The sequence below is a fragment of the Poecilia formosa genome, unplaced genomic scaffold (genome assembly GCF_000485575.1).
Source record: "Poecilia formosa unplaced genomic scaffold, Poecilia_formosa-5.1.2 Scaffold62, whole genome shotgun sequence".
Classification (NCBI taxonomy): domain Eukaryota; kingdom Metazoa; phylum Chordata; class Actinopteri; order Cyprinodontiformes; family Poeciliidae; genus Poecilia; species Poecilia formosa.
The window spans coordinates 426388-444208 of record NW_006800001.1 but is presented as its reverse complement, the minus strand read 5'-3'; the positions used below and the strand labels follow the sequence as shown (position 1 = coordinate 444208).

Genomic DNA, 17821 nt, shown 5'->3' with positions numbered 1-17821 from the left:
TATATATATATATATATATATATAAATTTTAATTATACACTTATTGGTATTTTAATATTTTCTTTGTTTTTCAGGTTTGCATCATATGACCTACTGATGCGTTTCTGGTCCATGATTGAGCCCGCTCTGCCATCCATGGTCAGTATTCGCCAAGGACAGAGAGGAGCTGCCATTGACTCCGCGTCCTCAACCCAAACCCTGCAGCCCATTGATGAGTTTTTCCTGTTCCTAAATTACCTGGCCCTTGGATCCAAGCAATGGGATCTTGCTGACCGTTATGGTGTCCATCAGTCCACGGTCAGCTGGATTGTTACTGCATGGACCAACTTTCTATTCACAGTGCTTGGCTCCATTAGGATCTGGATACCTGAGGACCAGATCCATAGCCATCTACCTGCCGACTTCAAGGACTACCCCGACACAACAGTCATCCTTGACTGTACTGAGCTGAGGTGCCAGTGCCCATCTTCCCCTATCCTCCAGAGTGAGGTGTTTTCATCTTACAAATCACACTGCACTCTGAAGGGGCTGATAGGGGTTGCACCACATGGGGCAGTGACATTCATCTCAGGACTGTATGCAGGGTCCATCAGTGACAAGCAGATCACACGTGAATCTGGTCTCCTCACCCTCTTAAAACCAGGGATGGCTGTGATGGTATACAGAGGCTTACTTATTGATGACATTGTACCCTGCAAAGTTTACAGGCCAGCATTTTTCTTTGGGAGGTCTCAGATGTCTGCAAGGGAAGTTAGGGGGACCCCGGCCATAACACGCCTTGGAGTGCATGTGGAGAGCCTCATTCGCAGAGTCAAAGAGCACAAGTTATTTGACTCTGAAATTCCCCTAGGTGTTCTTGGTATTATCAACCAGCTGTACACTGTTGCTTGTCTGCTCACAAATTATGAAAATGGCCCACTGACAAAAGGCTTGGGCAAAGAAGCCTGATGTCGGAGCAACTACAAAAAAAATTTACTCTGTACGTATATACTGTGCATTTTCAATGTTCTATTTGTACATGAAATACAACTGAATCTCTTTCATAACTCTGCATTTTACAGATCTCATTTCCCTTATTTCAGTGTTTACATTACAAAAGCAAAAAGCAATATTATGGCTTTAACAAATATTTTTAGCCGGCCCTTAATATTCTGTCAGAGTTCACCTGAAGTCAAAGTCAAAATAAACAAGCTGTAAAACACACTTGTCAATCAAGATGGCTGGCTTTCTGAGTGCAGACATTCTGAATTATGGAAGGTGTGTAAAGGTTAAAAAATACATTAAATATTCAAACTCCAAAAATACTTGGTAAAATTAAATTTATCAACAAGCAATATTACTAACATTTGTTCTTGCCTTTTTTTTCTTTTTTACAGTGGTCTCACTTATATAAAAGATATGAAATATAAACTAATCCTGTACTGTGCTCAAAAAACACTTCTCCTACAGTGAATACAAAATACAGAGAAGCACAGATTGCATTCTGCCAGAATACGAGCTTCTTTTTGTCACTCTGCAATAAAAGTACCATGCGTGGTACCCCTGACTGTTGGTCTATCAAAATGTCTCACCTGAGCTGTGGACCTCTGCAGATCCTCCAGGGTTACCATAGGCCTATTGGTTGGTGAAAAAAAAAAAGTTATCCACAGCACTTTCAGTAAATTTTCCCAGCAGTTTGCTCGAATTTACTTTATAAATACTGTATTTAACATTCATTCCGCAGGAGTTATCCTTGAAGTTTTTTGTAAATGATTAAGACACAAAGGTGTGGATGATGAAAATTCACATTAAATGAAAATAAACAGTCAACAATTAGGATTTACAGATGGATTTAGGCACAAAACTGAATAGAAAGCCATGGCGGAGCAGATATGGGTCAGGGAGTAAACATGGGAGGAGGCACGGGCCCGTGATCTGCGATGCGCGCTCCCGATAATAAACCTCTGACGCTTTCATCCGGGAACTACAACGAATTGCTTCTCCAACATGGCGGCGTCAGGTGAGGTTTATGTGGGTGAACGATACGAGTCGTTTAGAGGGAATTCCACCGGGTTATATCTCCGGACAGTCTGAGACATAAAGTAAAATTATTGTTATTTGTCTCTTTAGCGGTTCATCTCATTGTCCTGTTCCTATGAACTCGTTTATGGGTTGTTTTAGCACGCTAAAGGCGAAGCCGAATGAACGAAGCAACGACTTGTAATCTGAAATGCCTCGGCCTACAAGTAAAAACGCTCTTTATTTAGGGAATGTAGCCTCGGTGTTTTGGTGCCTAGGTTTATTTACTGTAACGTTTACAGGCGATGCGTTGGTAAATGTTGCTAACTGTGTTCGGAGCTGGCACATTGTAAGTCAGCGGCGGAGCTCGCCTTGGCGCTACGGGCAAACAAGCGTCGGGCGCAGGCGCGTTTTGTGGAGGAGGGGTTGGGCCGAGGACTCCGGGCCGCCTGGAGAGTCTCTCCCACGTGTGCGGCGCCGCTCCCTGGTACTTCGTTTCTGATGAAACGAGACAGCTGGACCTGTTGGGTCGCATCCCGTATGTACCGCAGGTCATCTCCTCCAACTTTGAGCTGTCTTCTCCCAGTCGGCCGAGTCTGGAACCGCTGATGGCGCACTTGGATCCTGACGCTGCGACGTCGCACTAGGCCCTAAAACCTAGCCAGCTAAGCAGGGATACTTCCCCCCCTCCCCTCCCGCACCCTCCGTCAGCAGCCCTTTGCTGACTAAGCCTGCAAAGACATAGAGACGAAAGCGATAATGAAGGCAACAACTTTGTGCTTATACTTCCCAGTAACTACACACATAAAACATTTTTTTTTGTAATGCTAAAAAAAAAAACGTCATGCCAAATGAAGTCTTGAGTCACGACAAAAATGTTGCTGCTAGTATATACACGTGGACAAACAACGAGAGCTTCTTAGTTAGGCATGCTTATCTCTAATTAAATTGGAAAGCGTTTTAAATACTTTTTTCCCCTCTGATGTTGTTTTGGTGTGTTTCTGACACCTGGGAGTTTCAGAGTTATTCTCTCTTTTCAAACCAAAACAAGTCAAACCTGCTTTATGAGCTGTGTGAAGCCCCCCCTGAGGATCTAGTGGCCCCTGGTTGGCATTCTGACTGGAGTCCTCCCTAATGGGCAAAAAGAACATCTAAATTCATTATTTTAGCATATGCTTTAAAATGTACCGTTCTTTCCTTGTGCTGAAAGATGAGTAGTACGTTTTTTTTTTGCTTTTTCCCCCTTGCAACTTAAACGGGTAACTTATTATGGGAGTTTTTTTTCAGTTGCACTAATGTTTGGCTTTGCAACAAACCCTGTAATGCATGAACCAATAGAGGTAAATATTAGAAGTCAAGCACCTTGAGGTTAGTTTGTGTTTGTACATCGTTCAACTCTTCAGTGTGATCAGGCTAATCTGGTTGATACTGATTCCATTTTACTTCTAGGCCTGACATGGGGTTACAGTTAATTTTCCCTTCTAATGATTATAACACACTAAAGTTAAAATACTACAAGTTTTTAATAGAGGTGGTAGTTTAGAATGCTGCAGAAAACCTACTAGGAAGAAGGATTGTTTGAAGATTGTTTGTTGTACATGAGCCCCTTAAGCTGACTTTTTAGCTTTAAGCATTTATTAAATGTGAAGAAAGTATTTAAATGTAACAGTATTTCATGTAATAATTTGGAAAAACTTGACAGATGTCAATCTCTGGTCGATTAGTTTATTTTGAGCTGACATTGCAAATAACTGAGAAAATTTCAACCAGAAACATTTTTGGTGATTTTTTTTTTCTTTGTGTAATACAGCAGTACCAATGCAGGTCAATCAAAAATACACATAAAGAAGTTTAATGAAGAGCAACTCAGTCATAATTGAGTTTATTCTTTTAGTTAACCAAATGCTTTTTTAGTCATGTCACAATAAATCAATGTATTAATCCATAAATTGAAACAAGCTCAACTTTCATTTGCATGATTTTTTGTTGTTGTTTTTTTTCTCCTCTCTTTCTTTCTGATAAGGTTTTCAGTCTGGTGCTTTGGTCTCAACTATGTCTTTTTTTTTTTTCTTCAAAGGACAATTTTGGTTCCTTAGACTTTATAATTAATTTTACTTGTCGTTTCTGTTATCTTGTTTACTTTGGATATTTAAAATGTCTTCCAGTTCCAGTGTTAAATGTTCATTAGAATTTAAAGTTTATTGATCTTTGCGAATGTGTTCCTGCGATATTATGCCATTACAATTATATTTCTTGAAAATTGTCTCATCGTTTAACTTCTGGGGCAATTTACAGTCCAACAAAATTGGTAATCGTGACAGGCCTGTCTCTGTACTCCTTTCCTCCAGCTAAGAAGAAGAATAAGAAGGGAAAGACCCTCACTCTGAATGACTTCCTGGCAGAAGACGGCGGAGGCGGTACTCCTGCTCCCAGCTACCCGCCCAAGTCCACGAGCTGGGCTGATGAGACTGACGACCTGGATGGAGATGGTGAGCCAATAATTTATGTATTTAAAATAAAAACCAAAATACATCAGTGGATGGAGTGCAGGCTTAAATGTACACATACTAAATGTAGACATTTCAGGGTTTCCTCCAGAAAACTTGCTAAGCCCGGTGGTAGGGGCGCTAAGTATTTCTATTCTTAGGTAAATATTGTTGGGGGGTACAAATTTGAAGCATTTATTTTATTAAGTTTTCTTGTTTTTCTAAATTGTATTGTTTTGTTTAATAATCTCTGCCCTAGCTGCAGTACTCTGATTTGCTGGTTATTTGTCAAAGCGAATGCAGTATTTGGAGCGAATACTCTGACTGGATGAAAGGGACGTGCTCCCTCTTGTGCCCAGTTCAATGCGTCAACTAGAAACTTAGCTTTAGCTTGTGGGGGTGGGGGCGGCAAGTAAAGCCTGGTGGTCTGCCAGCTTATCCTCTCAGGGATTGAAATCAAGCAGCGATGCTAGTTTTGCTAGGTCCTAGCTCTGTTGACAATGTTATGAATAATTAAAAACAACACTATTTCTAGAGAATTTAACTTCATTCTTGATTATTTTGATACTTTGCAGTAGTTGTGCATGTTATGTTTGTCTGAGCATTGATTTTTGCACTTTTCCCATGAATATGAACTACAACAGGAAACGTGCGATATACTGTATATAACAATTCTGGCAGGATGACTTTCATGTTGAGGAAATGATTAACATTGGTATTAATTTAAGTCACTAATATATTTTATTTTTTTCACAACAAATGGGACCATTGTTTAAAAGTGGTATCTCTGTTACTTATGTTATCTCGTGTAAAACATGTCTGGATAGAAAGGCCTTTTCTGCTGGGTCTCAAAACACACAACAGGATTGGGGGGGGGGAACTTGTCAGCATTTTAGTTGTGTGGTGTTTTTACCCCCAGCTTGTGAGTTTGAATGTATCTGCTAAAATTATTTTTTTTTCCCCCTTCTGGTTAATGTTTGCTCACCTGTCGGCTGACAATGTAATTACCTCTGACAGCCATATGCAGAATGAAGAGGGGCGATGATTGAATGATATTCAAATCTTTTGGTTTCAACCACGGCTAACGTCTAGTAGGGGAAATCCAGAAGAGAACATGAATGCTTTATGACGCAATAAAACATTTTAATTGTTAAGCTGTACCTGTTTCTGTACTATTTGCAGAAGTGCTAAAATAAAAGGTTGGATTGAACTCTGAGTAAAGATGCTTGTCAGTATTTTTCGCTGATGCCTTTTGTTTGGCTTTAGTTATCATGCAGTTGTATCTGGGCTTTTCCTGTGTTTTAATAATAAACTTATAAGTGATAGTTTGACTCAGATTTAATAAACGGTTTGCTACTCAGGACTAGATTATTTTTTTTACAAAGTGGTGAATTAAAGTCGTGAGTGGCTTAATGAGGAGCACATAAAACTGCTTTCACTTTAAATTGTGAATCTTGGAAATAATCACTAAGCACGATTTAGGTTTGTCTTGGCTTGTTATTAATACTTAATACATTTTTTCTAATGTCATTGCATTGCTTTACATTTTTTCTCTTAAGCTCAATTTTATTCAACACAAGGAATGCAAGTATAAAAAAATAGCATTGATTAGAAATATGTTTTAATCTTTTTGCAAAATGTATCCCAATTGAATCACTTTAGTTGCCACATCTTGGCACACCGAGGAGGATACGTACCGGGCCCCACCCATTGACCGGTCCATCCTGCCCACGGCTCCTCGCTCGGCACGTGAGCCCAACATCGAACGCTCCAGGCTGCCTCGCAGCCCACCGTACACCGCCTTCCTGGGAAACCTGCCCTACGACGTCACAGAGGAGTCGATAAAAGACTTCTTTCGTGGCTTGGCGGTAAGTACAGCTTACACAGCGGACCAACATTCAGTTAACACAATTTACTTGCATAAGAGGTGTTGTGTTTGATATGGCAAAAATATGTCATGATTTTTACAAGATAATTACGATTTCTGTTCATAAAACCGTGGTTATTGATTTTAATAAAAGGTGTATAACGCTGAAAGAATACTGAAGAGATTCATTTGTGCAAGTTTATGTTGTAACGAACACAACAGGCATCTAATGCATTTTTTTTGTTGCTTCTTTTGATTATTGTGGCTTTTTGCTTTTAGAAACCCCCCACTAAATTTAATTTGTCTGAAAATTATAATATTAGACCAGTAAAAGCAATTTGTAAAACCAAAGTGTTGTCACAGTGCAGACTGATGACTTCACGGTTGCTCAGCAGGTTGTCATGGTCACCCTCCACAGGGAGGGAAGGCTACAAAAGGTTGTTGCTAAAGAAGTTCAGGATGCTGAATCCAAGTATATTAATGGGAAGTTGAGTGGAAGGGAAACGTGTTAGAAAAAGATACACAAGCAACGATAACAACCAAAACTGTACAGTACAGGAACAGTTTTCACTAGGCAGACATGTTTGTGTTAAACATCCTTTTTTGTTGGTTATATGCAATATTCTAACTTTCTTTGAATAACAATTTCTGGCTTCAAACTTAAGTTTGATATTAAAAATGTTTGTGTAATAAGTCATTTTTTATTGTGTAAACATTTATTACCTGTATTAGTTCCCGTGTTCTTAGTCTGTTAACTTGTTTGTAGTTGATTGAGCCATTTTGTCATTAATAATAGTCTTAATGTTTTTGTTCTCTGAATGTTTCTTTATCCAAGAAATGACAACAGAAACTTCTAATTTTAGCTACTAAATTTTCTGAGCTTTTTTTGGGGGTTTCTTTTTGCTTAGCTTAATTTTGTGAAGTTTTGGCTCCTTTTAATGGTTTGTTTTTTCTTCGTTGTTTCAGATCAGCGCAGTACGTCTGCCTCGAGAGCCCAGTAATCCAGAGAGGCTGAAAGGTTTTGGATATGCTGAATTTGATGACCTGGAGTCCCTTCTGAGGGCCCTCAGTCTGAGTGAAGAGGTGAGATGAACAGCTTCACAAACCGTTTATTAGTTTGATTATTGTGAGATTATATGCAAGATTTCTCAGCCACAAAACTAAATCTTGTTGTGCTTCTTTGTTCACCATTCATATTTCCAGAACCTGGGGAACCGAAGGATTCGTGTCGATATTGCAGACCAGTCAAACGATAAAGGTTGGTTTGTTAATTCTTTGGTGGACATTTTTTCAAACCGTAATTCCCAAATCAAGTAATTTAAATTGATTTTTACTAACAGTTTGTTATGCAATCTTTAATCAATCATTCAAATTTTATTTGTATAGCACATTTCAGCAGCAAGGCATTTCAAAGTGCTTTACATAATTAAAATATTTACACTCCTCTCATCCATGTGATGCTACTATTCATATTTAAAACCTTCGCACATTTGGAAATGGCTGCGATAAATGTAATGAGTCCGTATTTTACATTTCAAGATGAGAGTAAAGAATTAGACGAGAATTGGACTGAAATAAAATTTTATTCCAGTCTTTAATCCTCACATGGGCGTGTCGACAGCTTGACATCAGGAAGATGTTGACCAACAGTACCAACTGAGTTTTGTTAGCAAAGGCGATGATGTTCCCTAGGAGCAGGAAGCTCATCCATTTACATTTTTTTTCACTAGAAACGGTGCATCCTGAATGTATTCACAGTGATGCGCTGTACCTAGTAAGAAAACAAAAATGGATAAGCTTGATGTTCTTACTCCTAGTGAACTGAAGTGTGCACCATGCAAATCCAATGCAAATGCAAACTGCCAACTGATTCGAGCATCTTTTTTTTTTCTGTTGAGTTTTAATCATTTTATACACCCTAATACAGGATTTTAAACTTAGCAGATACATTGTTACAATAATTTGTAAATGTCAATCTTAACACAAGATACTTTCTTTACTTTGCAGAAAGAGACGGTGGATCCATGGGAGGCAGAGACAGGGGTGGACGGATGGCAGACATGGGTCCCGACAAGACGGACAGCGACTGGAGAGCCAGGCCCAGTGCGGACAGCGATGATGGACCTCCAAGGAGGGATGATGCTTTTGGAGAAAGTAAGTCAAAGTTTCCAGTTATCCCTCTTCTAGATGTTCCCTGCAAATTATTTTGTGGATATGTGATAATGGCATAAAGCACTTTATATGATAAATCACAAATGTGATTAGATTTCATAAATGATTAAATCAGTTTGTTCATTTCAGTTGCATAGGAGCCTCAAGCAGCTTTTCTGCAGTAAATGCTCATTTGTTGTTTTTATTGGGAGCAGAGGTGATGTCAGAATGTGCCATTTGAAAAACATTACAGGGTTTAAACATTTCAGTCATACATGTTTGTTGCAGCAGACCGTACAATTTTTGAGAAAGTTAGAGACCGACATAATCACACAGTGTAAACCCAACTGGGTGAGAGGACGTGAGGTGGAAGAGCTACAGGTCTGTGGTAAAACTTTAACATCTCAACACCTAAACAGTTTTGTTCCATGATTTAGATGTGTGGGACAACACACACCTAAATAGTGTGTACTCTTTAAGCTAGTGTGTACTCGTTGTCTGGCCAGTGTAATACTCGTTAAGTGGGAAATGATCAGTTTTCAGTCCTCAGCTGGTTTTGTTGCTGCATCTGCATCAAAAAAACGTTTTTCTCTTCATCCCATCACAGGATCACGGGACCGGTATGAGTCAGACCGTTACAGAGAGGGGTCACGACGGGACGATCGCTATGATGGAGGAAGAGACCGCTATCGTGATCGCTATGACGACAGAGACCGCAGGGACCGCTATGACGACAGGGACCGCAGAGACTATGATAGAGGAGGTGAGTTTTTCCACAGAGTTGGGTTGGTTTTTGGTTTAGCGTTTTTCTTTTTGGTGCTGGTGTTTTGAGAAGCTCTTTCCTGTTTACAGCAGGATGCCCTAACTTCTGCCTCTGTCTTCATGTCATCCTTTTAGGCTTCGACTCCCGTGGTGGAGGAGGTCGTCGTGCCTTTGGAAGCAGCTTCCGTCGAGATTATGAAGATGGTCGAGGTAGCAATGATCGTTACGGCGACAAGGATCGTTATGGCGACCGGGATGACCGGTACGATAGACGAGATGACAGGCGTGAGGAGAGAGGTGAGGTTACCTAAATGAGTCTTGAGTTCATTTTTCTTCAAAAAGCAAAAGAAAAATGTTTGGAAGAGCTGTACTGACCTCGTTTTCACCCCCCAGCTCCTCAGCAAAGACCTAAGTTAAACCTGAAACCCCGCAGCGTACCGAAAGAGGAGGAGGGTAACAGCAGCGGGGGCACATCTCCGGCTGTCCCTCCGAGCTCTGGAGGCAGGTCCTCATCCATATTCGGTGGGGCAAAACCAGTTGATACGGCAGCCAAGGAGAGGGAGGTGGAAGAGAGGCTGAAAAAAGAAGAGGAGAGGCTGCAAAGACAACTGGAGGTGGACAAAAGCCGAGTACCTGAAAGGAAGATGAGAGACAGGTAACACCTGCGAGTGTGCAGTTCAAATATAAGCAACCATTTAAGGAAAAAACAATCCAAATGTATTACGTTTACTTCAATTTCAGTTCAAATCTTTTTTTCTTACGCATTACACATCAAGCATCATATTGAAGGTCAATTTTATACATTTCAGTGCAGTTTATTGTGTACGGAAACCAAGCTGATTGCATTGAATGACTGACTTTATAGAAATCTGGCATTGCGTTAGATGAAAATGGAACCAAACTCTCTCCTTTTAAGAGGAAGCAACCTCCAGCAGAACATACAGGCTCGGTGCAACTATCTGCCGTGGCCGACGGAGCGCTGAGAGTACAAAACATGCGCACACAAGAAGCCCAGAGGCACTGCTCCAGGAGTACTTTCTAAGTTTAAGAAAAAGTGTTGATGGGAGCAGAAGCTCTTCATCGAGAACAAAAGCAATGTTAAACAGATAAGCTTTGAGGCAGATGTAAAATCTATGGGCTGCATAAAAACTCTAAGCAACAGCTCCTTCGATTGCTGTGTTTATGACAGAGAACTTCTAGAAATAAAACGGGACGCAACAGCTCAGTTTGTTGAGGCGATTGTTTGCATCACTTTTTATAAGCTCAATTTTAAAGCCCAAGTTGAAGTACAGCCATGTTCTTTTTACTGTTTGTTTGGTAACAGAAACGGTGTTTCTTGTTTTCAGGGACCCCAGCTGGCGCAACGAGGAAACTCAGTCTGAGCGATCTCGCACAGAAAGCGAGTCTTCGCAGCCAGGAAGCACCTCTGGGAGAGGTGAGATATTTCTGCTCTACATCTCGACGGCAGAGCCTGCTGCTAAAAATACATCTGGAAGAGTATATTGTCTTTCCTTTCATACAGTGCCTTAGAAAAATATGTAAAGCTCCACAGCTTTCATTTGATCAGCACAGGGTAGCGCGTTTTGGTTTTCATGTATAATTTCTTCACAATGTGCTCTACTTTTGTGTGTCTGTCAGATTAAATTCCAATAAAGTAAGTTCACATTTGTGGTTTTATTGTTACAAAATATGAAATAATGCCTTTTCCAGAGGTACGTCTACTTTTTCAAGGCGTTTTAAGTTAAATTTGTTGCTCAGTTTTCAACAGAGAGAGCTTTACATGCATTCTTCTGGGTATAAAAAGCTCTCCTTTGTCCCATTTAGTAACATTTTTCGGAGTTCTTCTAACAGAACTTTCATCTGGCAGGGTCGAGGTGTCTAGATGGCGAGCGCTCCGGGGAGAATGAGGTTTTCTCTGGGAGAGAAGGCAACTCCTCCCCCGGTTCCTCGCCGCGGCCGACCTCTGCCGGCTCCTCAAAGGAGCCGCTGAAAGTGATGCCGGCCCCTCCTCCCAAGGAGAACGCTTGGGCCAAAAGAAGTGCTGTGAGCACAGGCTCCAACGAGGGAGAAGGTCGGCCCCCGGTCTCTCCCGTCTCTCCGAGCGGCTCGGCTCCCCCAAAGTTCAGGTGAGGACTGTTAAACGGCCACGGCTAACATTGAGATGCCCAGGAAAGACAGGATTTTAAGTCGCTCGTCTGAAGTCGTTTTTTTTTTTTTAAAGGCATCTCTTGTTGCTCTTTGTTTTGCTGCAGCTCACCAAGTTCTGGAGATGAAAGAGGGTCTGGAAAAGGTGAGGTTTGCCAGTGAGTGCTGAACACAAACTCCACATGCAAGAACACCAGTCTGCAGGTGGCTGTGTAGTAGAAACCCATTAACAGCCATGGTAATTCAGCCATGTTCGTGGAGCCACAGAATCGCTCTAATTACTGCTACATTTTAGAGGATTTTGAGGTTCTTGTTACCCTTTGAGTTTTAAGGCCAACTTTGCATCATGGTAACAGGGATAAAAAATTATTCCTATTTACTGAAGGTTACAAACAATTTGCAAAAATCTAATTTGAAGCACTTTTCTGTTCAACATTTATTTATTACAAAGTTCCTTCACTGTTCGTATTCTGCCAAAGGCATCATCACACCATGTGGAAAACACCGGTCTTTCTTCTGCTGTAAGAAAACAGGCTGCTGTTTTCTTACAGCAGTCTGTAAGAAAAGGTTTTCAGGATTTCTTTTATTTTAGATAAATACAAATGGTAAATATTTTAGCCATATCTGTACCTTAACGTACTCGTAAATCCCACTGGTACCATCACAAAACTCATAATTACAAAACTGCAACTTGACAAATCAATTGTTTACTGTACGTTGACATTGATTCTATAAAAAGCAGCGATATCACAGCCATAAAATCAAAATTTTATTGCTTTTATTTAAGCTGTAGTGTAACAGTTATTCTGACCACTACGAAATAATACATCAATCATTACAGATATGTTAATGTTGTCTGCAGGGCTGCGCAATAAATGTCAACAAAACACCGGCCGTTGGAGGCAAGCGAACCAAACCTGTTGAAGAGTCGATTCTGTGCATCTCTGTAGAAAAACTGGTCTGCAGTAAAAACAGGAAACTGTTCGGTGCCATTTGGGTTTCGACTGTTGTAATCTGGTGTTTAAGTTATTAACGATGAGCAGAGAAAGGACAAAAACACCTTTGCTAAAATCATGACTGTTCTCCAGATAAGTTCACTGCTTCATAACTCGTTCACTTCTACACGCAGTCCTCTTTACACTGTCGCCTTTTTATTTTTTGAGGCATTTAAAACGATTTGTTTGGTTTTCTGTCCATTTCTTTGAAGAAAATGGGTTGTCTCAGTGCTTTCAGAGTTTTTGCTGCCACTCATTAAGGTAGAACTGTTGCAGCGACAGAAAGGGCTGATGACTAAAAATGAAAAGTAAATGGCTACTGCAGTGTCAACAGCCAAAACATTTTCCAGATAACACGTTTACTGCTTTTTTTTCTTTTTTTTTTTTTTTTTTGCTGTTGTATTGCTATAGAAACAGTTTTTATGTTGATTAAATTTAGTTCTCATTTGGTGCATTTAGGTTCCATTTGTAACAGAGCTTTTTTTTAAATTTATTTATTTTTTTGTTGTTGTGTTGTCTACTGTACAAACACTACAATCAGGCCCTCACTCAGTGTCTGTCATCTTTTTGAAGATGAGAACAAGGCTGATGGTGTGCGTCGGGACCGAGGGGCCCCACGGACACGAGGGGGGCCTGCAGGGCCTGGAGCTGGGCGGGGCCGAGGAGAGGTGCCCAACAAAGACAGAAAAAAGGAGGCAGACAGGTCAGCCACAAAATAAGAATAAATAGTTTTCCAAAGCTCCTAATGAGACTGAGAACAGTTCCTGGGCATCTGTAAAGACTGGCCTTCTCTGTTACTGTTTCTATCAGATCTTTTCCCCTCATGTTGTACAACATGCAAATGCCATGATGTCCAGCTTTCACACACACACACAAAAAATCATTGGCTGCACCAAGTCATTTAGGACAAAGTTGACATCAGAGCAAAAGAAAGAACTCGGCGTAATTCAGAATTGGCTTTTTCTCAGTATTCTGACCTGTTTTATGTATATCTCAGCAGTAGAGTAGTTGATCAACTTCAGTGTTTATGTATGTAGCATACATTATTATCACCTAGACATTCTAACATGGTGGACTAAGCAAAGTGCCAGTCAGTTTGCTGGTTTTCAGAGATTGTACCTGTGTGGGTTTTTATCGACCAGCGCCCAGCATTAACTCACTGGTGTTTGTTTTAAACGGTTTTGCTTCATTCTGATTGTAGAAAGGACAACAAAAGAGACTCCAGACCTCCTCCAGAGCCAAAGAAATACGAGGAAACCCCAACCCCCGTAAGTCGCTACCATTTGCTAATGCATACGTTTTCATAATTTGTGTGCATGTTATGCGTACATATTTGGCATGTTGTGAAATGTCACACTTCACAACATTTAAACAAAGACCAAAATTAAAAATCTATAACATGATCTAGATACTATTATTTAAAATGAAATGACAATAAATGTTGCAACTTGTGCTGTTACAGTTTTAATAATGTTTAACGTTTAATATTGGTTATTTAGGTAAAGGATTAATATTTATGATCGACTCTTGATAAATTAAGTAGATTTGACATGTTTTTTTTCAGAGAACAGTACACCTTTTTTTCCCCATGTTCTTAATAAAATAGCACAAGTTTAACAAACTGATACCAGATGGTTAATCTAACTATAGGAACAATATTGGAAACATTTAGCAGCCTAGAAATGGTAACGTCTGCAAAACTGTGGCATGCATTTATAATAATGACTGGCCATTTCTCATTCCATTCTGGACAAAGAAATCACACGGCAAGATTTCTTTGTCCAGATTTCCCCGATCGACCAATCTTAGGACGCCCTGATTGTCGGGACGACTCTTTAAGATAATATTAGCCAATCATCCTGCCATGTGTGTGTATCAAGACTGAAGGACACTGGGACCGCTCCGATCTAAAATCAGGGATATTCAACATGTTGGGTCGGGTTGGCCCGATATTGCAGCATGTGTGGTGCCCCCCAACTTCGAACGAGAGCGCAGCCTGTTGAATGTGACAGGTAGCCAATCAGAACGTGCGATCATGTAAGCACAGAAGGGAATCCCAAACAAAGAACAGCCTAGCCAAATGCATGCAAATATTTTATAACCTCAAAATAACAAAAAATTTAAAATTATATAATTAACAGGTGAAGCTAAATGAAACGGCAGAAAACAGTGTAACAAGAGTTGACAACGAAAAAAAAAAACCCAACTCGCCTTCCATATCATAATGCCACAAAAACAGCCGCTGCTCAGGCCGTCTCTGCTTCGTCAAACGCCTTTTTGTAACGTTTTTAATTGGAGAACTTCACAAACTGTTGCCATCGTCTCTAAATCGTCTGCCATGTTTGTTCTCTCTAAATTCACATATGGTATGGCAGGACTTTACTGGATTTTTTTTTTTTTGTCTGGCATCTGAATATTGACGAGTGAAATCTGTGAGTGTGTGGCGTGTTGCTCCTGCCACACACTCACAGATTATGATAGAACCTGGTGTGGTGATAAAAAAAAATCTTAGGTATGCGTGTGGTCTCTCAATGTTTAAAAATTGGTCGACAATTTTAAAATCCTGCCATGTGAACGAGGCATTTTTCAAGTAAAGGTCCATCTCAAATCACAATATCAGGATAAACTACAAAAAGGTCAAATCTAAAGGAAGCTGACTGCTCAGACGGCTGAATGAAAGAGGAAAAAGGAGCAGATAACCACAGCTGTTAGAGGAGTCTGAGGCAAAGTCCATTCAGGTGTTTTGGGAGATTGATGAGATGTGGACTCCACCTGGAGTCTGTGCTTCAGAAACAACCACACACACACACACACACACACACACTCACTCTCATCCAGGACATCTCCTGTGTTAAAATACAACATCACACCTATCCCAGGTGGTAGTAACGAGCTTAACCACTACAAACTGGAGTAATAGTGAAGCAAGTTTGACGCAGTACAAAACAAAGATGGAGGCTTTCAGCAGCCTGTCTAGAGGAAACTAGATGCTATAAATGATCATTATAATTGACTGAATCTGAGTTTCACTTTGAGTTGACTTATAGAAATAAACTGTTACGGTTCTAATTTACTGAGATGTAGCTGCACATTTTGTTTCTGTTTACAGTAAACACATTAGTTATTTCATTCTCTTTAAAGAAATGTATGCATTTTTCAGGTTCTTGTAGTTTATAGAATGAATATAATCACCTTCTACTGTATTTAGAACAATAACCTGTTCTGTATAGCTCTTCTCTCGACCCTTGGCTAGGCCTTTTAAATATTTGAAGCTAGAAACACAAAATGTTAGTAAAACCAAACAAAGCTTAAAGTGGGGAAAAAAAATCACCTTGAAATGGATATAAAATAATCACTACAGAAAAAAAGAAAAAAAACTTGATGTTTTTTTTTTTTTTCTTTTTGTTTACTTTCTTCAGAAGTTCAGCTCAGCCAGCAAATACGCCGCTTTGCTAATGGACGGAGAACAAGGAGACGACACCGAGGACGCCGAGTAGATGAGGCCTGATGGCGCGTCAAGAGGAGAAAGTGACAAACTCCAGAGAAAAAGAAAAAGAAAAAAAAAAAGAATCTCACATAGTCTATAAAAACAAAATCTTCTCACATGGAAGTGGCTCTCAGGGGAGGGGGCCACTACCTCCCTGCACCCCCCTCCCCTTTTCCTCCCTCTCCCTTGTTTTTCCTGCAACAATCCTGTCCTTCACCTTCAATCCACCCAACCATCCATCCATCCCTTCTCTCCCTGCCCCACCCTCAGGACTTTTCAGGTTCTAGAGGAAAACAGTCACCTACTGGACTTGTTTTAAATGGAAAAGCTGACACATGGAAAAGTGATGGCAAACCTTGAATTAATTGTAATAAATAAATGGAAAAAGTGAGGAAAAAAAATGAATTTGTACATTTTTGGATTCCAGGTGTGCTGAGGTAGGATTTGATAAAAATGAGCCGTAGCTTACTAAGTGGAGCTTTTTTTTTTTTTTTTAAATGAGCAGTATTTAACTTGCATACTTCTTAGATAAATGCAGTTTCTTGCTCTTTGTATCTCCTGGTAAATGATTCGGTATTGGAAAACGAACTCGACAAATTTATCGACGAACCCTGTCTTCCACTACTAACACTCAAGAATGTCGAGACTTTGGCTATTAATTTAACCCCCACTTACCCCTCTTCTGTCAATCATGTTCAACAAATTAGGGATTTTTAAATTGTTCTGAATCGCAGTATTAGCAGAAAGGACTAACAGACTGCGGCGCCTGTGCGTCAAGACCGAAAGAGAAGCGGCCGCCGCTCGATTCTCCCGGAGAATCCATCAAAGTGCCATTACTGTTTTTTTTCCACCAATCGCTGTACAGATGTTCCTGTGTTTCTACGCTTTTTGATGAAGTATCCGCATCAGTTAAATGCCCATAAAAGTTTGGTTTTCAGTCATGTGGAAGCGTCTCTGCAGCTGTCTGAGTCATTTACTCTTCCTGCATATATATCTCCACACTGATACCACGGGGGGATAAGGCTTGGCTTTACCAAAGTAGCGTTTGAGGATTTCCATGAAATGACAAGAGCTTGTCTTCCGGTTTGCAATAAATTGGAGTGATTATGTACTTTCCAATAGTATGTGGTCTTTTGCTTCACGCAGCTGCTGTCGCACCGTCCCCGCTCATTAAAGCTGCTGCAGCAGATCGGGAGCATTTACTTTAATGTCATTCAGGTCCAGCAGATCATCTGTAAGCAGCAGCTTGCTGTGCACAACTCCAAGTCGTGAAACTGGTGTTTGCAGAGTGGAGAGTCGTTTCACATATGGAACAACAAAGTTATTTAGATGTCATTCCAAGTATTTAGGTGTTATTCTAACTGGTCTTCAGGTGTGGTCTGCAATGCAATTAGCTTCCTTTGTTTCTTCAGGCTCGGCACCCTGCTGAGAGTCGGACTCCTGGTGGCAGCTGCTGGGGCTTTTCACACACACACACACACACACACACAGAGTATGCATTCAAGATGGCCTGTGAGTTCTAGTTCTTTATGCAGTCGAGCTTTGTACAGGCCTTCTGGTACTAATGATTGAAAACGTGTTTTGTCTCGGGAAGAAAGATGTGATTTAACCGATTGGCTTTTAAAAACTGCTGGAGTTTGGAAAGCAGTAACAATATTACTAGGTTTAAGTTGGGACTTTCAAGTTGAAATTTTAACATGCCGACTGTAAAAGGTGAAACTTCACCTTTAAAATCTTTGGATAAGTGTAAAAAGATGTTGATTGTTCAGCCAGTTTCTAACTACTCTTGGCATTTTGGTTGTAAATGAGAGAACCAAGCACCAAGCTTGACATTCCCTCAAACTTTGTTTTATTGGGCTTTGTCAGGAGGTGCAATTCAGAGAGAGCGGTAAAGGTTGGGCTGGGTTCCCCCCTCTCTCCCCCCCCCCCA

The 17821-nt window shown here is 40.4% G+C and overlaps 2 protein-coding genes across 5 annotated transcripts in view; both read left to right on the top strand.

Annotated features, from left to right (window-relative positions):
* Window positions 1–1051, top strand: part of LOC103139521 (uncharacterized) — a 2386-nt gene extending 1335 nt beyond the window's left edge. The window contains exon 2 of the mRNA XM_007554190.2: window positions 75–1051. Coding sequence (XP_007554252.1) covers window positions 75–948 — 874 coding nt within the window. The 3' untranslated portion in view covers window positions 949–1051. The remainder of the gene's footprint in view (window positions 1–74) is intronic.
* Window positions 1052–1902: 851 nt separating this feature from the next.
* On the top strand, window positions 1903–16832 carry eif4ba (eukaryotic translation initiation factor 4Ba). Of its 4 annotated transcripts, none has more exons than XM_007554186.2 (15): window positions 1903–1999; window positions 4347–4487; window positions 6147–6352; window positions 7318–7434; window positions 7555–7609; window positions 8359–8505; window positions 9110–9265; window positions 9400–9561; window positions 9658–9919; window positions 10611–10699; window positions 11132–11390; window positions 11517–11554; window positions 12978–13107; window positions 13606–13672; window positions 15824–16832. In XM_007554186.2, exons 1-15 carry the CDS (start codon window positions 1987–1989, stop codon window positions 15899–15901), a joined length of 1920 nt encoding a protein of 639 aa, XP_007554248.1. In that variant the 5' UTR covers window positions 1903–1986; the 3' UTR covers window positions 15902–16832. The 4 variants fall into 4 exon arrangements, with proteins under 4 accessions (XP_007554248.1, XP_007554251.1, XP_007554250.1 ...); XM_007554188.2 differs by lacking the exon at window positions 1903–1999 and adding an exon at window positions 2485–2536; XM_007554189.2 differs by lacking the exon at window positions 12978–13107 and having other exon boundaries at window positions 15824–16830.
* Window positions 16833–17821: the final 989 nt, after the last annotated feature.

Excerpts from the sequence above, each read along its gene's own strand:
- eif4ba (XM_007554188.2), top strand. The coding sequence starts at position 2,500 with ATGAAACGAGACAGCTGGACCTGTTGGGTCGCATCCC. Across the intron at positions 9,562-9,657 it reads TGACAGGCGTGAGGAGAGAG|CTCCTCAGCAAAGACCTAAG; the intron begins GTGAGGTTACCT and ends TTCACCCCCCAG. Across the intron at positions 10,700-11,131 it reads AGGAAGCACCTCTGGGAGAG|GGTCGAGGTGTCTAGATGGC; the intron begins GTGAGATATTTC and ends TTCATCTGGCAG.